The following is a 20,711-nucleotide window of genomic DNA, read 5'->3' on the forward strand; positions in this document are numbered from 1 at the left end:
CTCATTGTGGCTTTAATTTGCATTTCCCTGGTGATTAGTGATGTTGAGCAATTTTTCATCTAGCTGTTTGTATGTCTTCTTCCAAGTAATGTCTTTTCAGGCCCTTTGCCAATTTTTTTTGATTGGGATGTTTTTTTTGATTGGGATGTTTTCTTGCCATAAAATTGTCTGAGTTCCTTAGGTATCCTGGATACTAACCCCTTATCAGATGTATGGTTTGCAAATATTCTCTGCCATTCCACTGTCTCTTCACTCTATTGATTATTTCCTTAACTGTGCAGAAACCTTTCAGTTTAATGCAATCCAATTCGTCTATTTTTGCTTTTGTTGACTGTGTTTCTGGGATCACACTAAACAATCTTTGCCAAAACCAATGTCAAGAAGCTTCTCCCCTGTTTTCTTCTAGTAGTTTTGCAGTTCAGGTCTTATGCTTAAGTCGTTCATCCATTTTGAGTTGATTTTTGTATATGGTAGAAGACAAGGGTCTAATTTCATTCTTCCACATGTGGATATGAAGTTTTCCCAGCACCATTTACTGAAGGAAAAATCTGTTTCTGAAAGTTCTTTGTATCTTAAGGATTTTGACTTTTTCTCCCTTATATATGTTACAAATATTTTCTCTTAGTCTATTATTTATACCTAGCCTTTATTTACAGAGTTTTCTCTATATAACTTTTTAAAAACAACTTTTTGTATGTAGTCAAATTTGTTTGATTTTTGCTGATGACACATTATTTTGTTTTTCTTAAGATAGTCTCTTCTACCAGAGATAATACAAACATCCCATATATTCTTATTCTTCATTTTTTCACATTTAAACCTTTGGTTTGAAGTCGAGCTCCAATTTTATTTTCTCCCAGTTTAAAGTTCATTGTAATAAAAAAAATTTCTGTTTGTTCTTTTTTGTAGAGATAGGGGTCTCGCTATGTTGCCCAAGTTGGTCTTGAACTCCTGGCCTCATGCAATCCTACCACGTTGGCCTCCCAAAGCACTGGGATTACGAGTGTGAGCCCCTGTGTCTGGCCATCCATACCAATACATTTATTAAATAAAATACTTTTTCCCTCTGAAATGAATTGCTACTTTTATCATATTTTAAGTTCCATAACTACATGTAACAGCTGAATCTTGTTCTTTCCTGTTGCCTATTCTTGTGCCATGATCACACTGTTTTGATTAGGGAATATTGTGATAAATTTTACTATCTAGCACCCCTTACTCTTCTCAGTTTTCTATAATGTATTCACTTAAAGGGCACTTTCTCCAAATATAGATGTTAAGATGGAATTAGGCAAAACTGTTGAGATGTGTGTATTACCTTATAACTGAAAAATGCAGTTAAGTTAGTTGATAGGCAGAGTCTCAATCAGATTCCATAAAGCGGATAAAAATAAAAGAGTAAAAAATATAGCTGCTTCTCAACTTACAATTAAGTTCTGTTTCAATAAACCCATCATAAATTGAAAATACTGTAAACCAAAAACGCATGCAATTACACTTTACATAACTTGTTGAATATTGTATTGAAAGTGAAAAACTCAAAGTATGGTTTCTATTGAATGAGTATCTCTTTTGCTCCACTGTAAAGTCCAAAAATAGTAAGTTGAAATATCATAAGTAGAAGACTACCCATAATCACATGGATAAATGTCCTCATGTAGAAACACAAGAGAAACAAAGGAGCAGTTAACAAATATGGCAGACATTCTGCATCTCATTTAAGGCTCATTATAACCACATATGAGACAGGTGGAGGAAACTGAGGAGCAGGGAGGAAAATGGAAGAGTGTCAGGCAAGAATCTGACTAATGAAAAACACAAAGAGAAAACATCCATTAAGGGAGGCACAGAGACCAAATAAGATAGAGTTTGCTAGTATTTTATTTTTCCAATCCTATCTACGAAGAAGTGAAGAACTAAACTGATCACTCTACAGTGCTATGCCCTATATCGCTACCTTCCATCTAGCCAAGAACAGACTGAGTCCAACTGATATAATTAGGTGAATTCCATGGCCTGCTCTTTTCATTTTGAGAGATTAATCCAACAACAAACAGCAACAGAGAATATAAAATTTCTATGCCTTTACCAGCACTGAACCCTTAATAGTCTATTCCCCAATTTTTCTGAAAAACACATTTGAATCCTCTGGTGATTTTTGGGAGTAGGAATGTAGCTACCCTACTGCCTGCTCTGAAACCTGTAAAATGTACCAAGAGAAATCAACTTTTCTGTTAAATAAAACTATGGGGCTGCTCACAATCCCAAACCACAGGTCATGAAGTATCTATAAAATACAATACAATCTGAAACAAGTGGATAATAAACATCACAAGCCAACAGATGCCTCTACAAATCAATGCAGGCTAGATTTCTCTGAAATTAATAGAGGAAATCCCAAGCATTTTATCTGAAACAAAGATAAATGAAAGTGCAGACAAACCATAGGAGAGTGAACAAACTGAGGGCATATTTTTCACATGGAGAAATGGCAGAGGAGATGGGGTAAAGATGAGACTATGGTCCATGCCATCTTTATTTCCTCTGACTTCTAAATCAGAAGGGGGGAGTGTGGAGAAAACAGAAGAGCTGTCATTGCAGTGATGCTCAGTATAACATTAAATCACTGAATCAGGCTCTATTGAGAGTCACAGTGCACTGCTTCCTGGGTGATCTATTCATCCAAAAGAAGGGGACACCAGTGTTGAGGAGACACATGGCTCTGGGTCAGAGAACAGAGATGTCTTTGTGAGAAAGCACCCTGAGACGAGAAATGTGAACTGAGCCTTCCAGATACCCCAGATCACACCCTCCCCCTCACTAATATTACCATTAAACATAGTAATCACTAACATTGAGTTCTTACCATATTCTAATCACTATTTCAGGAATTTTACAAGTATTAACTCTTTCAATCCTCCAAACAATCCCAGTGAGAAAAGTATTATTATTTCCATGTTATAGATGAGGAAAATGAGGTTCAGATAAGTAAGTTTCCTATAGTCATATAACTAGGAAATGTAAGATTCAGAATTTGAACCCAAATAGTCTACTCTAAAAGTTATGTTTTTAAATGTTATGGTGTATTGCCTCTCCCATGTTAAAGCTAAAAAACTAGCAGACCCAGTCACAGCTTCTCAGAGGTGACTAAAAAAAATCAGCAGACCAGGAAGTACACAGGGTTTTTAAAATTTATACAGTAAATATTTACATACCTTGTACTGTAAGCTCTGCTTGAGCTTCAATTGTCTCATTTCCATTATCAGCTACACAAATATAAATCCCGGCATCATCCTCAGTAACATCAGTGATCTCCAGGCTACTGCCTGCCAGCAATACCAGTCTTTCAGAGCTGCATGAAAAAAATTGATACATTTCAGATCTAGGAAAACAATACCTGAGAAATTCTCCACACAAAATAGAGAAAACACTTAAACAGTATTTTTATTTATATGTCTACAGATGGACTGAGACTAACATAAAATTACCAGAATTTAATTTAGGCCAATTTGCTTTGCTTATATTTTACAAGAATTTATATCACAAATATAAATCAAATGTTATAATGAATTATCTCTGACACTTCTAGTTATTCCCAAAGAGATATCACTTTTGCAACCAATTCTACTTCCCTCAGGGCATCCCTGTCTCCCTATCTCTAAGCCAGTTTTTTTCCAAATCACATAATTTTGAAGTCTGGAATCAATCTGATATTTAGTTCACCAGAGCTATGCTACACTGAAATTAATAACAGAAAGAAAACATAAAAAGGGCAAAACATTAGACCAGAAACAGTAAGCCATAGGGTCACAGTGCCTACTGAAAGTTTCCTATGTGGCTTGGCTAGGAAAGGGAGGAAAAGAGGAAGGGAAGGGAGAGAGAAGGATGGCTGCCAGACAGCAGCTCCCTGGGTGGGCAGCTGGGCACGAACCAGTCAACATCACGCCATTGTCAACAAGGATGCTGATGAATACTGGTCAACTCTACAGAGTGATTCTAGTGGGAAAACACTAGAAGCAAAAGTTTGGTTATAAAGTTACAGTAATAGTCCAGAATTAGAGAGCAAAGTATTAACTATGGCAGTAATTATGCCTATTTAAAGAGAAACTAAAATAATCCCATAACACTAAAAAAGAAATTGTAAATAAATTTTCCAATCAAATTTTTATAAAGTGAATAAGTTTAATCAATTTGGAGAGTTACAAACTAAATCAAATATCCAAAGTACCTGACATAAAGCAAGAGCTACAACTCATTTAGAGACAAGTGCATTATTACAGCTGCTACTTTAAAAGTCACTTTTACAGATAACACAAATCTAAAATATAGTACCATATACAATAATAAATGCACATATATATTTTTATTTTGAAGTTCCACATCTGGTTTTCATATACTAGATTTTTCTCCCAAATCTTATTAGTATTGTTACATTTCTAGTCTGTATCTATACTCAACAAAGTGTTCTGATTATAACTTGATTTTTCATATAGAATTCCTTATGGGAGAAGAATCTGAAGAAACAACTTTTTAGTCTCTGCCATATTTATAATTCTCATTCTAAATAAATAAAGTGCTAGCCTGGCTTCAATTTCAGAACACTGTAAGTCTAGGTAATTAGTATTCCTGAATCTGATAAACAAGATTAAGTTTCTGGGCATAGAAAGCTAAAAACTAGGGCTGGGCATGGTGGCTCAAGCCTGTAATTCCAGCACTTTGGGAGGCCGAGGTAAGAGGACTGCCTGAGCCCAGGGGTTTGAGACCAGCTGGGCAACTTAGTGAGACCTCGTCTCTACAGTATATCAAAAATTAGCCAGGTGTGGCAGCACGCTCCCATAGTTCTGGCTACTTAGAAGGCTGAGGCAGAAGGATCGCCTGAGTCCAGCAGGTCGACACTGGGGTGGCTATGAGCGTGCCACTGCACTCCAGCCTGGGCAACAAAGTATGATTCTGACTAAAAAAAAAAAAAAAAAAAAGAAAGCTAAAAACCAGAACTGGATTTGGTGACTTCTCCAAGAAATACTGCAAGGTCATGACTAAACTTTATCAAGCAACTTTACTATCTGAAACGTCTTAATTATACCCTAAAATCCCAACTTTACATGAAGAAATAGAGAATCAAGATAACATGCAATGGAATAGAGCAAGAACAACTGGGATAAAAAGAGAGCTAGGGTTCTGGTGCCTCACAAAATAAGAAAAAATTACAAAAATTAAAATCCTGCATTTTACACTTAGACAAAATTACTACTAAGTTTCAGAGATGAAAAACGCAATGTGCACAAATAAGAAATCAATAATATATACATGTGATGCCCAGCTGAGGCAAACATAATTTGAAACACTAGTTGGTATTTTTGAAAGTGAGATGCAGTAATTTATGTCTAATAATCACACTAAAAATATTCCTGATACTTGCTCTGCTGATATTCGGCCTGAGTGACTGCCAGTGGAGCAGCAGTTAATCTTTCTTAATAGGATTAATTTTTTTCTTTTTAAAAGAAGCCTGGTAAGAACAATGTCCATTTGCTTGGCAGAATTCATTTAACCTATTCATGGCTTATAGTAAAAAGACAATCAAGCCTTTAGAACACCCAAATTCAAAGATGCAGGCAAAAGAAAGCATGTGTGAAAATGTAAGTATGGCCAGTGGACCCAAGTTAAGTTCAGTGTTGTTGGACATAAGGGGTGTGTGTGCCCCTGACTAGCCTTGGGGTCAGTCTGGAAGAGCTTGGTGTGCTAAGGATATATATATAGGGGGGTGCCAAGAAAATGTATACACATTTTAAGTATGATGTTCGCCCAAGAGATAGCATTAATCAAATGAATGCTAGCATCATCATGTGACAGGCAGGACAGTCAAAGAAAATGGCAGAAGTATGGTTGCACAAACATCATGCTACACGTTGCTACCATAAATTAATTCAACTTTGAACAGTAATAGTATGTGTATGTGGGAATACATTTTTTGGCACATCTATCTAGCTAAATTTTTTTGCCAAAGTGAAAGGTTTTTAAAGCAGACTAATGACACGATCAGATTTTGTGAAGAAATAAAAGGAGTGGGAAAATACTATAAATAGAAATTTGGTTATAAAGTTATTGCTCTAGTCCAGAATTGAAAAGCAAAATATTAACTATGGCAGTAACAACAGGAATAAAGAGAAAGCAAAAAGCATTGACTACTCTTTTTTTTTTTTTGAGTTGGAATCTCACACTGTTGCCTAGGTTAGAGTGCAATGGCACACTACTAACCACCGCAGTCTCAACTTGCTGGGCTCAGGCAATTCTTCCACCTCAGCCTTCCAAGTAGGTGGAACTACAGGCACGTGCCACCATGCCCTGCTAATTTTTTTATTTATTTATTGTAGAGATGAGGTCTCACCAAGTTGTCCAGACTGGTCTCGAACCCGTGGGTTCAGGCAATCCTCTCACCTCAGCCTCCCAAAGTACTGGGATTACAGGCCGGGCCTGCATTGACTACTTTTAAGAAGTTGGATGGAACGAGGAGCAAGATTTACTTGTTAATGTAACAGATATTTATTGGCATACCTGGATGTCAGGTAGCAGCTAGGGATACAGCACTGAGCAAAAATACAATCAGTGCTGTCATGCAACTCAGTCCGTAATGAAGACATGAAAGATGACCAACTCTCCAAAATGGTATACCAAAAGACTCTGCCAGAAGTTAGGGATGGATACAGAGATGTTCCTGACAAAGTAACTCTTAAGCTGAGATCTGACAGGTGAGTAAGAGCTAATTAAACAGTGAGAAGAAAAAAAGGCATTTCAGAAAACAATGACTAGCACATGCAAAGGAACTGTAGCAGAAAGGGTCACGTGGTCTGGGGATCCAAAAGAAATCAGAGTGGCAAGGTGCTGGGAAAGAGAGGAAGATGAAGATAGAGCCTGATTGTGCAAGGTTTTGAAGGCCATTTTAATAACGTGGGTCCTTAACCTAGGAACCATGGAAATCCTTAACAGGATTTAAGCATTGTAAGGGCTAACAATGATGTGGTAAGATTAGAGCTCTGAGAAGCCTGCTCTGGCAGGAGTGTGAAGGTGTAGTTGGAATGAGACCAGAGTACATAGGGGAAGAAGAGCTAGGAGTCTACTACAGCGACAGAATCTTAGAAGAGGTAGGTGGTAGCTACATGGATGGATGCCAGAGATATTTAGAAGGTAAAATGGCAAATCTTGCAGATATAGAAGATAAAGAATCTAAGCAAGAAACGTGTCAAAGACAGCTCCTAAGGTTAGGGTGGGTAAGTGTGAAGGAAAAAGCAAAAAATAAATTTCATGTTTAATTTAGGTATTTTGTTTACTGTAATTAAAATGAGAGGATAAACCCTTTTAAGTCTGCATTGAAGAGACTTTCTATTTCTTTGCTGAGATTTTCTGTTTTTTCGTTTGTTTCAAGTGTGTTTGTAACTGCTCACTAAAGCAATTCTATGATGACTGCTTTACAATCTTGGTCTAAACTCCAAAATCTCTGTCCTCTCACTGATGGCATTGTCTTTTCTCATTTAAGATGAGAGCTGCCTGTTTCTTGGTAAGATGTGATTTTTCAGTTGAAACCTGAAGAGTTTAGGTATTATGTTATGATGTTCTGGATTTATTTATTTATTTATTCCATTTTTTTCCAAAAGGGAAAGCACTTATTTCAATAGGAGCTCACAAGCCCAAATACAATCTTTCATTTATTGTTAAAGTCGTAGGTGTGATAGTTGTCATGTCAGGAGAGATGACACTTTATCCACATCTCTTAAAACAAAATTGCCTCATTTAGCAAATAAAAATACAATATGCCAAATTAAATCTGAATGTCAGAAAAACAGTGAATAATTTTTTGGTCTAAGCATGTCCCATGCAATACTTTTCTGCCATACTTGCACTAGGCAGAAAAATAGCCCACAAAAATGCCCATTGCTCTGGATCTATTTAAACCTTCTGCTTTAGCTGTCTTCTTTTGACATCACCCTAGCAGAGGAAGTGGGTGCGGTGGTGGTGCTGCCTCATTGCCAGGTGGGGGCAGAAGTCAGGTTCTCCACTCAGTCTCATCTAAGGAGAAAGTGTTTCATCATTGTTTCATAGCAGGGTTGGGAGTTCTAGTTCTCCACTAGGACCCCACTGATACCTCCCTGGGTGGAAGGGGCAGGAGTGCTTCATTATTTTCTCCCCACATGATATTCAATGACACCATGGAAAAGGGCCTTGCCTCTTATGGCTAGAGGGGGTAAAAACTGATGCTCCTGTGTGTTCTCCACTATCACAGGAGGGGATTTCCTTACTGCCCGGTTAGGATGAAAGTCTTGGCTCTGTACTCTGTCTTTGACATCACCTAGCAGGGAGGTAGGGGCACCTCATTACAACCTGAGGAGGATGGAGTCTAGGCTTTTGGCTTGGACTTTGGCATGTGAGAATGGGCCATAGTTTCTTCTGTGGTGTTTGAATGGAGTAGGAGTAATTACAGCCTAACAGCTTCTGTCTGGCTAGGCTGCCCCTTTCCTGGTCCTTTAGCTAGAGAGAGCACATTTTTGTTGAAGCTTTTTTTTGTATGCACCTGTTGGCATTTCCAGGTTTCTGCTTTCTTTAGCCCCAAGTTATATATGGGATATATGATACAAAAAAAGAACCCAGGAAGTTAGCCATCATGTTGCTCCTTGGATCCCAAAGTCCCTAGTCAATCAGTCTTCTTCTCTCCGCCTTTCAGAATCTTATGTTTGCTTTACAGATAACACCCAATGTCTTAGGTGTGCTTAACAAAAGGAACAGGGAAACACAACTGCTCTTTATGGAAGTGGAAGTTCTCAATTTATTTTTTTAAATAACCTAATGTTACTACTGTTGTTAATTGTGATAATATCAAGTATTTTTATAATTATAACCTATTCCTCTGCAGTAAGGATCAGATCTATTACTTCGTTAAAAGATAACATTATTAGATTACTAAATTACACTTTTCTGTCAGTCACCTTGAACATTAGCACTTATACTTTTTGGATTGTCTCCCTTTGAAACAGAACTACTCAATTAATGGGATCCATTTTACCTGCTTCTCTCATTGGCTATGATTATTTTAAATCTGAACAAATTTGATCACAAGATTCAGCAACTACATCAATTCTTAGACATTTATAAAAGCCGTGGTAATGCTTTTAAATTCATTTTCAAAAAGGTCTTAAGATTAGTAATAGAGAAGGATATCTTATTAGTCAAGCTCTTTTTTCACTAAAGCCAGTCCAGCACTATCTACATTTCTAGGCACTTCACTTCTTTCTTTCAATTTCTAAATCTCTTTCTAATGAAGGGTCCAAATAATGTATTAGTTAAGGTCCATCTACTTATATTAAAAGGCTCTGACAGAAACAAAGATGTTTTGATAATTATACACATACAACCTGAAGCACTCCTGTGAGCCATTCACCTACTTACTATATTTTCCTACACTATTTTCAGTTATCCAACCAAAATATACTTATCACTGCTCCCCTTCCCCAGATATGTCCCAAGCACTGTGCGAGGGTCTGGAAAGACCAATGTGAACAGCATCACCACTGTCCTGCTCTTATTCTGAAGTTTCCTGAGACAGTGATATACCAAGGAAGTGCTCCTCAGACTTTCCTATTATATAATCCAAGTATTCAGGAGCCTAGAGAACAAGAGGCAGAAAAAAGTCTAACAATCTTCATAGTCTACTGATATATCCTTAAAATTCAGAGGAATGCTATTAACCATGATACAAACCACATTTTGACTTAATTTAAAATCATTTGCTCTCAAAGAATTATCTTTGAATAAAATTAGATATTTCAAAAAGATAGGAAATTTTTCTACCACAATTTGTGCACCCTGGTCCACCCAGCCCCCAGTCTGAGAATCACTCTACTGAGAGAACATTCTGTATAAAATAGCAATACTTCCTCTGTCTCTCCTGGCGTTCCTGGCAGAATCTGTCTTGCTTTTCTTCACAGCACTTATCATAACCTGGTATTTTATGTGTTTACTTGATTATTATCTGACATTTTCCCACTAAAATATAAGCTCTGTAAGAGCAAGAACTCTATCTAGTTCACTATTTTATTCCCAGGACCTAGAAAATGTATGACATAACATTTGATAAATATTTGTTGAATAATTAATTATTAAACAAATGAGAATCATAGACATCCTAACGTTTATTTCTTATATAAAAAAAATTCTATACATATGTACCTATTTTATATTTTCAGAATGTCTTTTTATAATGGTAAAATATAAAAGTTTTTAAATCACCTATTTCAGCTTTCCTACTCCTAATAAAGATCTTGTTCTGCATGGTGGCTCAGCCTATAATCCTTGCACTTTGGGAGGCCAAGGCAAGAGGACTGCCTGAGTCTGGGGGTTCGAGACCAGCCTGGGCAACTTGGTGAGACCTCGCCTCTACAATAAATTACAAAGACTAGCCAGGCATGGTGGCATGCATCTATAGTTCCAGCTACTTGGAAGGCTGAGGCAGAAGGATCGCTGGAGCCCAGCAGGTCGAGGTTGCGGTGGTCGTGACATGCCACTGCACTTCAGTCGGGGCAACAAGAGTAAGACTACAATTAAAAAAAAAAAAGTTCTTGTTCTAACGTGCAGCCAATTAAACTTTCTGCTGTAGGAGCTTAAAATATCTATCCTCTATTTTAAAGTTCCCTGTTTCAGTTGGCAAGAAGAAAATTCCTTTGAAGTCTTATATAAATTCTTTACATACTATTTAGCTGGGTGGAGAAACAGAAAGAAAGGGAGGAAGCAGAATGTGGGCAGAAGCAGCTGGTGAGTGGAAGGGTACTGAGGAAGAAATCAGGTGATACGGGGGTGATACTATCAGTTTTGCTAGTGGAACATGTGAGGAACCATCTGATTATATTCCATCATCCCCAGTGATCACTGAGAGCCAGTCAAAACATATATCCCTTTCCAGGTCTTGATTACTAGACTACTAGACCCAGTTGGGAGACTCTAGACCTGCTCAGTCCAAATCAACAGCCACTAGCCTTATACAGCTACTAACACTAGAAAGGTGACTTGTTGGCTGTGGAAATAAATTATTTTACTTAATTTTGAAATAAATGTATAAGCTAAAGCAGTGTGAAATAGTTTTCACTAAAGACAAACTTTATTGTTTCGGTAGAACTACATTTAACTTTAACCGGTACATCACATAAAATATTATCACTGTATTTAGTAGTGCACATGTACTTTTTTTTTTTTAATGTGGCTACAAGACATTTCTAAGTTCCATGTATTACTTGCACTATATTTCTATTGACAGTACTGTTTTAGAGCAACAGTCCTCAACTGGGGGCAGTTTTGTCTCCAAGAGTCATCTGGTAGTATCTAGGGACATTTTTGGTTGTCACAACTTGGAACTGATATCGGCATCTACTGGGTAAAGACTAGGGATGCCAGTAAACATCCTTCAGTGCAAAAGGTGGCTTTGCTTGTTCTGGAAACAAAAACAGATCTAACTACCACCATCCACTTCTCTTATGAGAATACAACCGAGAAAGGCACCTATTATGTAAGGAAGTAAAGAGGGAAAATGGAAGGGATAGAAGGGCAGGTGATTTTTTGTGGAAGATAAAGAATTTGTGATCACAGCAGAAGGCTGATATGATTTAAAAGGCAAAAACAAAAAGATGGGGATATAGTTTCTTACGTTATTTGAGCAAAGAAAAAAACTACTATCGGTGAAATGTACAGGAGAGTAAGTAAGAAGACTCACGCTACTCAGAACTAGAAACTTGCAAATTTAGGGTAGGAGACCCCGAAGCCTTAAGCTAAATATACTTCAGCTTCATCAGGAACAAATGAAATAATTATCCCTCAATAATCTAAAAGCACCTTTTTCTTGAAACATCCCAACCATATATAGCATATAAACATATTTCAAGGATGACATATGAGTATTATGATGTTTCAATAAAGTAATCATTTTTAATTAATCAACCGTCCCAAATAGAATTAAACCAAGTCTTAGGCCCAGTCTGCAAAAGGTTTTTAGGCAAAGACTCACCTTTCTGTGTCAAGGGCCTCCTCATTTTTCATCCATCTAATGGTTGGAGCAGGAAACCCTGAAGCAACACATGGTAGCACTGCACTCTGACCAATGACTCTCACTGAAGGAGAAGGTTGTTTCAAAAACACCAAGTTTGATGTTACCTCAGGATCTAAAACATTTTAAACAAAAGACAAAGATTAAATAAAACACAAAGCACTTTACCACTTTAATCATGAAGAATTCCTAGTTCCTATTCAGTCTGTGTGGCTTTATAGGACAAAATATTTTAGCCAAAAGTGACATAAAAAATTCCATTTAAATTAGCCAATACTTCTCAATTAAATTATATTTGCAAAGCATTGTGCTAGCCTCTTCAAGGGTCTTAAAGATGTATAAGTTATAGCTCTTGCCTTCAGGTTATATACTCATCAACTGGGGTCATAAATCTCCTGCACTTTAAAAGATAAGATAAATCCTATATAAATGATACAAACAGCAGTGACTGAGTAAGCTTGGGACTCTTGGCACACCCCCACTAACAGGGATATAAGGTTTCCTTTCCCTCCTTATATCTATGTGTTATTTCTTTTCTCTCTTTTTTTTTTTAAGTTAAAGTCTCACTCCATCACCAGACTGGAGTACAGTGGCACACTCATGGCCAACCTAGCGTTAAGCTGCTGGGCTCCAGTGATCCTTCCACCTCAGTCTTCCAAGTAGCCAGAACAACAGGCATGCGCTACCATGACCGGTTAATTTTTTATTTATTGTAGAGACAAGGTCTCACCAAGTTGTCTGGGCTGGTCTCGAACCTGCAGGCTCAGGCAATCCACTCGCTTCAGCTTCCCAAAGAGCTGGGATTACAGGCTGAGCCACGGAGTCCAGCCTCTGTGTATTATTTCTGAAAAATTTTTCTGAGTTTCATCTCTTTAAGTTGCTCACTTAGTCTGCCAATCCTTTGATTTTGGAATGCACAACCATCTAGCTACTACTATATTTGTGTATTTCTTACTCAAACATTAGAATTAATGTGTGTTCACTTTACAGACCTGTCCTCTTGTGGACATCTGAAAAGGCCACACTCTAATGGGGAGGAAATAGAGTTCTCCACTTAGCAGAACTTAATGTTGAGTTTTGAGAAAAAAGTCCTCAGGCAGAGATGTGACTCCGGTCCCACACTCTTTGGAAAAGACGTTAATTCTATAGCCATGGTAACAACCTCATAACTAGCTTTAAATCTGTCTAACCAATTAATGACAGTCCTGTAGCCATGGTAACAGGCAAACACTGTCTGACAGATTAGCGACAACTCATATCAGTGAGTTATGCCTTTGAAAAAGCCAACCAATGAGTGACAAGCCCAGCAAAATCACTTGCTTCTAATGCTGAAATTAATCCACTTCCACCTCTATCATCAACCACAAAACAGGCTTCTATGACTGACATCAACCCACCACTGCCTCTTAACCAACACAACCTAAAACAATGTCTTCTCAAAAATTTTTTAAGAGATCAGCTGCCAGCTTTGCTCAAGAAGACTATGTTTGACAAGCACAGTGCTCCCTTACTTAAGTAAGCAAAACATTCAGCATTATGTTTTTGTTTCAAATACTAAGTAGTGGTCTCATCCTTGGATACTATAAACCTTGTTTTCTTGGATCAGATTTTGAGGCTTTGCTTGAATGCCACCCCACGTGGAAAGAACAATGATTACCTCTGCCATGTAAGAAGTCAGGAAGTAGGCTGAAAGACACTAGTATATGGCAATGGCCCTTTTTTATAATTCACCTTGAATTAATTACATATTTTAATGGAAGTTTGATAGGATCAATTAAACAAATTCATAACAAATATTTATTGGCTTCTCTGTGCCAGGAACAATTATTAGCAGCAGACAAAATTCCCTGCTCTCATAGAGCATACATGCTAATAGGGGAAGAGACAACAAATAAGACAGAGTATGTCAGATGGTGGCATGTTCCAAAGGAAAACGAGGGAGGAAGGAGAAAACACTGGAGGTGGAAGCGAAGGACTGCTGTTTTAAACAGTGGTCAAGGAAAGCTTCACTGATCAAGTGATATATGAGCAGAGAGGTAAGAGAGTGAGCCAGGCAAATATCCAAGAAAAAAGGATCCAGGCAGAGAAAATGGCAAGCAGAAAGGATCTGAAGTGCGTGCTTGGGGTACTATAGAAACATAATGTGGTCTCAAACTCAGAGGGATGAGGGAGAGAAGACAATGGGAGAGGACCAGGGAGGGAGGTAATATTAAAATTATAAGAAGGCTTCCAGGCCAAAAACTTTAATATAATGACATGGGAAACCATTAGTTTTAAGCAAAGGTGTGCCTATGAAGTAGTCAGACATAAAAACTCTGCTCAAGCAAAGTAGGATGGCCCAATTGTATTCATAAACCAAATCTGTAATGAGAAATATGGGAAGAATCAGGCCTCTAGCAGTGGGACTAGACGGTGAAAGATCATGAAACATCCAGAGACACCATAGGGACTATGATGAACTATGAGTGAGAGGAAGTTAAGGGTAAGGAGAGGTCATGCAGTGAGAAAAGACATGCAAAACTGATTATGAGGAAGTCCAGTAGGGGCAGACAGAGTCAGAAGACACAAAAAAGAAGGAAAGACTGAAACAGAAGCTGAGTTCACACTAAGATGGGGAGCACCGTGAAGATGCAAGGACTCTTGCCTGCCACTGCCTCCAGAGCTGCCATATTAAGAGACACTCCTGAGCCGGGCTCGGTGGCTCAGCCTATAATCTTGCGCCTTTGGGAGGCTGAGGTGAGTAGATTGCCTGAGCCCGTGGGTTCGAGACCCGCCTGGGCAGGCGAGACCTCATCTCTACAATAAATCAAAAAATCAGCCGGGCGTGGTAGCGCGCACCTGTAATTCCGGCTACTCGGAAGGCTGAGGCGGAAGGATCACCGGAGCCCAGCAGGTCGAGGCTGCGGTGGCCTGGAGCAGCCACTGCACCCCAGTCTGGGCAACAGAGTGAGACTCCAACTCAAAAAAACAAAACAAAAAAAGAGACACTCCTTCTCATCCCTTATGTGAACTAACCTGAGTTGAGTCTCCAATTATTACAGGAAAAAGACCTAACTAAAAAAGTATCCTCATGTAGTTCCGAAGAAGGCTTGACACAAGGCACATGGCTAATATTTCATTGACCATGTGTCATTTGATACTGAACACACTTTATTACTTGATGCTCAATAGTGCATTCATTAAAAAGTGGGTCTTTCTGGCATATTTCCTCCCTTTTTTACTCCTGTAAGGAACACCTTATGCAGACACCAATATGTCACACCACATATTAACAATGTTTATTTTAAAAATTCAAACAGGATGATTTTTACCCATGAATAAACTTAAAACTATCAGTCTTGATGATGAGTTAATACCTGGAAGGATTTTCAATTCTACTTCATCACTATACTTGGGTGGCCCACCACTCTCAACCACACAGCGGTAAAGTCCCCCATCTCCTTCAGTCACGTTGCTGATGACCAGTGTTCCACTGGGAAGTTTGATGACTCTTTCATCCAGAAGAAGGGGCTGTCTGTTCTGTTCCCACCTCACAAACAGGACTAAATCTGCATTAACTTCACAATTCAGAATTGCGCTGTTCCCTGCATAAACTGAGGAGGGTTCCGGTTGGCTGGCAAATCTTGGAAGACCTGGACAATAAAGAAAAAAATAAATAAGATGTAATTAAATATTACTTTAAAACGTAGTCATGGAGCAAGTCAGTCCACGTGGCCCCAACAGAGGGTTGAGAACAAGGTCTATGGGTCAGAAATTGGCTAAATACAGGGATACAGAGCAAATAAGTCCATGTGTTAAGGATAATCAGAATCAGAGTCCTCACAGTCAGAGAAGCAAAGCACAAATCTGGAAAAAAAAGAAGAGCAGAATGAGTCCCATGGTACTGATCTAGAATGGAGGCATCAGTGTAAACTTAATAGTGTCACAGAATGATAAAGAAATATATATAGTTATCTATGTAAATATAAAAGCATGCATGAAACGTATATACATTTTATATAGTCTACATATACATTAATATACACATATGTACACACGCACCTATACATTTCCTAGCCCTGTTCACAGAGAAGAACCAGCATCATTGTCACTCTAGTAGCAACGAGTACACATAGTGACTCTGTCTTTTATAAATATCATTATCCACGACAGGGAGCCAGTTCTTCTCAGAGAAATGGCTGATTCTAGGAGTGGAGCAGGAGGGAAAGTGTAAGACAAACATGGAGCATCTTATGCCATAAAGTAAGGAACTGTCCAAAGAACAAATGTGGACGTAGCAAAAGAACAGGAAAATCAGACTGAAGTGAGTTTCCTCTGGCTAGATCTGGGATAATAGTATTAACACGCATTATAACCCACTGAATAGAAAACCAATCTGTGCATTCATACTAACAGAAACATAGAAATAAGTGGAGAAGGAAAAGCTCTCCCTTACAGAAATGATGAAACTAGAACAATCACCATTTGGTAACCATTGTAATCACAATGAATCCAGGCAAAAATCAGTTACTAATAAATGAAAATTTGATAAGGAATAGTAAAAATAATAAATGAAAATTTAATGAGGAATAGTATATCCACAGAGTATCAAAGCATTTCTTCCCAAAATACTTATTACTAATTACCAAAAGTATACAACTTTATGATGGAAAATACCACACAGACCATTTTAATTAAGTAAGGAAAGAATCACCAGCAACAGAATATCACACGCTTCCTGGTATGATGTAGAAGACATCATACCTGGTATGATGAGAATACAGCATTACTTCTGTGGTATTCCTCCCCAAAATGCAAAACCTGAATCTATTCATAGGGGGAAATCAAGCAAACCCAATATGAGGGAAGAAAAAACTGAGGACTTGTTCCATATCAAAAGAGTTTAAAGAGACACACCTACCAAGTGAAATACGTAATCCTGGACCAGAAAGAAAAGAGGGTGAGATGTTCTGCTTTTGGTTTTTGCTATAAAGAACATTATTGAGATAGTCAGTGAAATATAGCATTAAGGTTAATTTCCTGATTCTGATGGATGTCTGTGATTATCTAGGACAATGCCCTTGTTTTTAGAAAACATGCACTGACATATCTGGGTAGCATTTACAGGACAGCATGTCTGCAATATACTCTTTTTTTTTTTTTTGAGTTGGAGTCTCACTCTGTCGTCCAGACTGGAGGGCAGTGGCCGCTCCCGGCCACCACAGCTTCGGCCTGCTGGGCTCCAGCAATCCTTCCGCCTCAGCCTTCCAAGTAGCCGGAATTATAGGCACGCACTACCACACCCGGCTGATTTTTTGATTTATTGTAGAGATGAGGTCTTGCTGCCCAGGTAGGTCTCGAACCCGTGGGCTCAGGCAATCCACTCACCTCAGCCTCCCAAAGGCGCGGGATTACAGGCTGAGCCACCGAGCCCGGCTTGCAATATACTCTTAATGGTTCAGAAAAAAATACGTATTCTGATGTGTACGTATTGGGTGGATGATAAGGCAGACGTGGTAAAATGTTAACAATCAGGTCATCTAGGCAAAAGGGTATGAGATATCTTGGTTCTACTACTCTTATAACCACTCTCTAAATTTAATGTTATTTTCAAAACAAAATGTTAATAAAAAAAATATAGTCATAAATATTCTAGAGATGCCATAGAATGTAGTGGCTAAAAGCAACAGTTCTCAAGTCACAGACCTACACTTGAATCCCAATTCCACTGTCGTATAAAGTTAGCAAGTTACTTAACGTCTCTCTAAGCCTCAATTCCTCCATCAGTAAAATGAGAACAACAACAGGCCTCACAGGCTCGGTAAAATAATGAAATACCTAACATAAATAATTTACAAATAGTACACTGCCTGGTGCATACATACTCAACTAGCTATTCTTATTATTCAAATCTAAAAAGTGACTCTGCAATGCTCAGCGTAAAACTTTTTTTTCTAAAGAAGAGCATGTAAATAATGAGAAATAATTCCAGGTTTTTGAGTTTTATGATGGTGAATTAGTCCAATATAAGTCACACAGGTTTTCCAGGCTTGCTAGAAACTTTTTCTTATTTTTTATTTCAAGGAGATTTTTGAAGGAAAGAAATAAAGATAAAACTATCCAAATATCTACTTTTAAGAAACCAGAAAATCAGAAGAGAGGAATTAAAGATAAAGAAATAAACTAATATAGTGGGGTACAGGGGGAAGGAATCTTTCATAAAAACAACTAAGAGATGGTTATATTTTTTATTTTTTATTTTTATTTTTATTTTTTTTGAGTTGGAGTCTCACTCTGTCACCCAGACTGGAGTGCAGTGGCCGCTCCCGGCCACCGCAACCTCGACCTGCTGGGCTCTGGCGATCCTTCCGCCTCAGCCTTCCAAGTAGCCAGAATTACAGGCGCGTGCTACCACGCCCAGCTAATTTTTTGATTTATTGTAGAGATGAGGTCTCGCTGCCCAGGCGGGTCTTGAACCCGCGGGCTCAGGCAATCCACTCACCTCAGCCTCCCAAAGGCGCGGGATTATAGGCTGAGCCACCGAGCCCGGTTGGGTTATATTTTTAAAAGTCTTCCTCCTGAGGTCTCATGGAAATGAGTAAATTTTTAAAATGTAAACCCACAACAACAACATATGGAGAACTGGTAGACCAAGAGATTTCGCAAAGTTTCTGAACAGGAAAAGCAGATGGAGGCACCACTAACTGGCATGTCAAGGCAGAGAAAGCTGCAGCTCCCTGCTCCCCAGAAGGAAGTCAGCGGTCCCGCTGCTTCTGGAGAACTGCAGGAGAAAGAGTGGGAGTAAGACCCAGAGTTGACAAGAGGGATTAACAGTGTCTGTATTTAGACCACCCCTAGCTTCTACCTTTGGGCACAAAACACCACAGCCAGCCTACTGGTCAGGCAGGAAAGCAGAAATTTCTGCTGTAGCAAAAAAGAGAATGCCCAGAGAAAAAGACCTCTCATATTTAATTCTATGAACTATCTACTAAATGTTCTTTCAAAATATCCCTTCTTGCTTGACTTGGCTAGAATCAGTTCCTGCTTGCAACCAAAAAAAATCAAACAAAAAACAGTCTTTTAGAACGGCAATTTGGCAGAATCTTTTTTAAAGAAATATTTTATTGAGATATACCATAAAGTTCACTATTTAAAGTGCATAATTCAATGATTTTTTTAAAGTACATGAACAAAGTTGTTCAATCACTGCCATAATCTAATTTCAAAACCTCTTCATCATCTCTAAAAGAAATCTTGTGCTCACTGCAGTTTTTCCCACTCCCCGTACCTACCCCACTCCAACATCACCCCCCAACTCCCTCGTCCCAACCCCCTAATCCCTGGGTCCTCAGCCCTAGAAAACTACCATCTTCTGTCTCTACAGATGTTCCTGTTCTGGACATTTCATATGTATGAGATCATACAATATGTAATCTTTTGTGGCTGTCTAACTGAGCATAATACTTTTGTAGTTCACTCATGTTTTGGTATGCATCAGGACTTTATTCCTTTTTACTGCCAAATAATATTTCATTGTATGAATATACCACATTTTGGTTATCAACTCATTACTTAATGGACATCTAGATTGCTTCTACTTTTCGGCTATTAAAATAATGCTACTATGAGCATCCATGTACCAAGTGTTGTATGGATGTATCTTTTCATTTCTCTTGGGAAGATGAGAGGAATTGCTGAGTCATAGAATATGTTTATGGTTAACATTTTGAGGAACTGACAAACGAGTACCTTTTAAATTACATGCACATAAAAAAGTGTCCCCCTATGATCTAGCAATCCCAATTCTAGAAACCTATTCTACAGAAATATTTACAAAAGGCAGTTCACTATAGCACTGCCTGTAACATCCAACAATTGTAATCCATGTCATTGTTCATCAAAAAGGGAATGTTCAAATAAATCACAGTATTATAGCTATACAATGTATACTATGCAAAAAAAGAACTTCTGTCTATCCTGTAGCTTAGATACTATTTACTCTTGATACCCAGGGCCAAGAGTGGCTTATATAACTCCTATCCGACCCTGTCTGCAGTCACCACAGAATGTATCACTCTGTATTACGACTTAGATACTGGGTCCAAAAATGTCGTCTGAAGCATACCAAAGCTAAGAGTAGGAATGGAAAAACCTAGTAGAGAAGAAGAAAGTGAGGAAAAGATGGAGGGTAGACTCAACAGGCAGTGGGGCGGCCATGAGCAAAGGCGAGAAGGCCAAGAACAAACGGACGAGAACTCAGAACACTCCCCGCTGCCAATGCGTAAACTGTGGTGGGGAGATGGAGGCAGGGGGCGGGGCAGGAGCAGAGGCAGGGTAGAATGTTGGGAAGGAGGATGGAGAGGTGGGGGCAGCTCACAAGAGGAATCAGGAGGCCTGTCACTTAAGAGTTTGGATATGAACTTGATGGTGCTACAGGAGAACCACTAACCAGTGCTGTAACCAGTGCTCTAACCAGTGCAGAGACTGTACTGGAGCGGGGAAGAATAAGAGGGCAGACATGTGTTACAGGGCTGAAGTGGGGGAAGAGGATTAAGTACAGAGACATCAGGAAGCAGAATTCACTGGACGTGATGATGGGATATGGGGGAGAGCTGGGAGGAAGGAGTCACCAAAAAAGTCAAGACAAGAGATA

At 38.6% G+C, this 20,711-nt stretch overlaps 1 protein-coding gene across 1 annotated transcript in view; it reads right to left on the reverse strand.

Moving 5' to 3' along the window:
- Positions 1 to 20,711, reverse strand: part of NEO1 (neogenin 1) — a 195,882-nt gene that overhangs the window by 146,003 nt on the left and 29,168 nt on the right. The window contains exons 4-6 of the mRNA XM_021710094.1: positions 15,436 to 15,711; positions 12,041 to 12,194; positions 3,216 to 3,352 (exon numbers count right to left, since the gene is read on the reverse strand). Coding sequence (XP_021565769.1) covers positions 3,216 to 3,352; positions 12,041 to 12,194; positions 15,436 to 15,711 — 567 coding nt within the window. The remainder of the gene's footprint in view (positions 1 to 3,215; positions 3,353 to 12,040; positions 12,195 to 15,435; positions 15,712 to 20,711) is intronic.

Source organism: Carlito syrichta, unplaced genomic scaffold (genome assembly GCF_000164805.1).
Source record: "Carlito syrichta isolate Samal-C Ts95f unplaced genomic scaffold, Tarsius_syrichta-2.0.1 Scaffold288079, whole genome shotgun sequence".
NCBI classification, from domain to species: domain Eukaryota; kingdom Metazoa; phylum Chordata; class Mammalia; order Primates; family Tarsiidae; genus Carlito; species Carlito syrichta.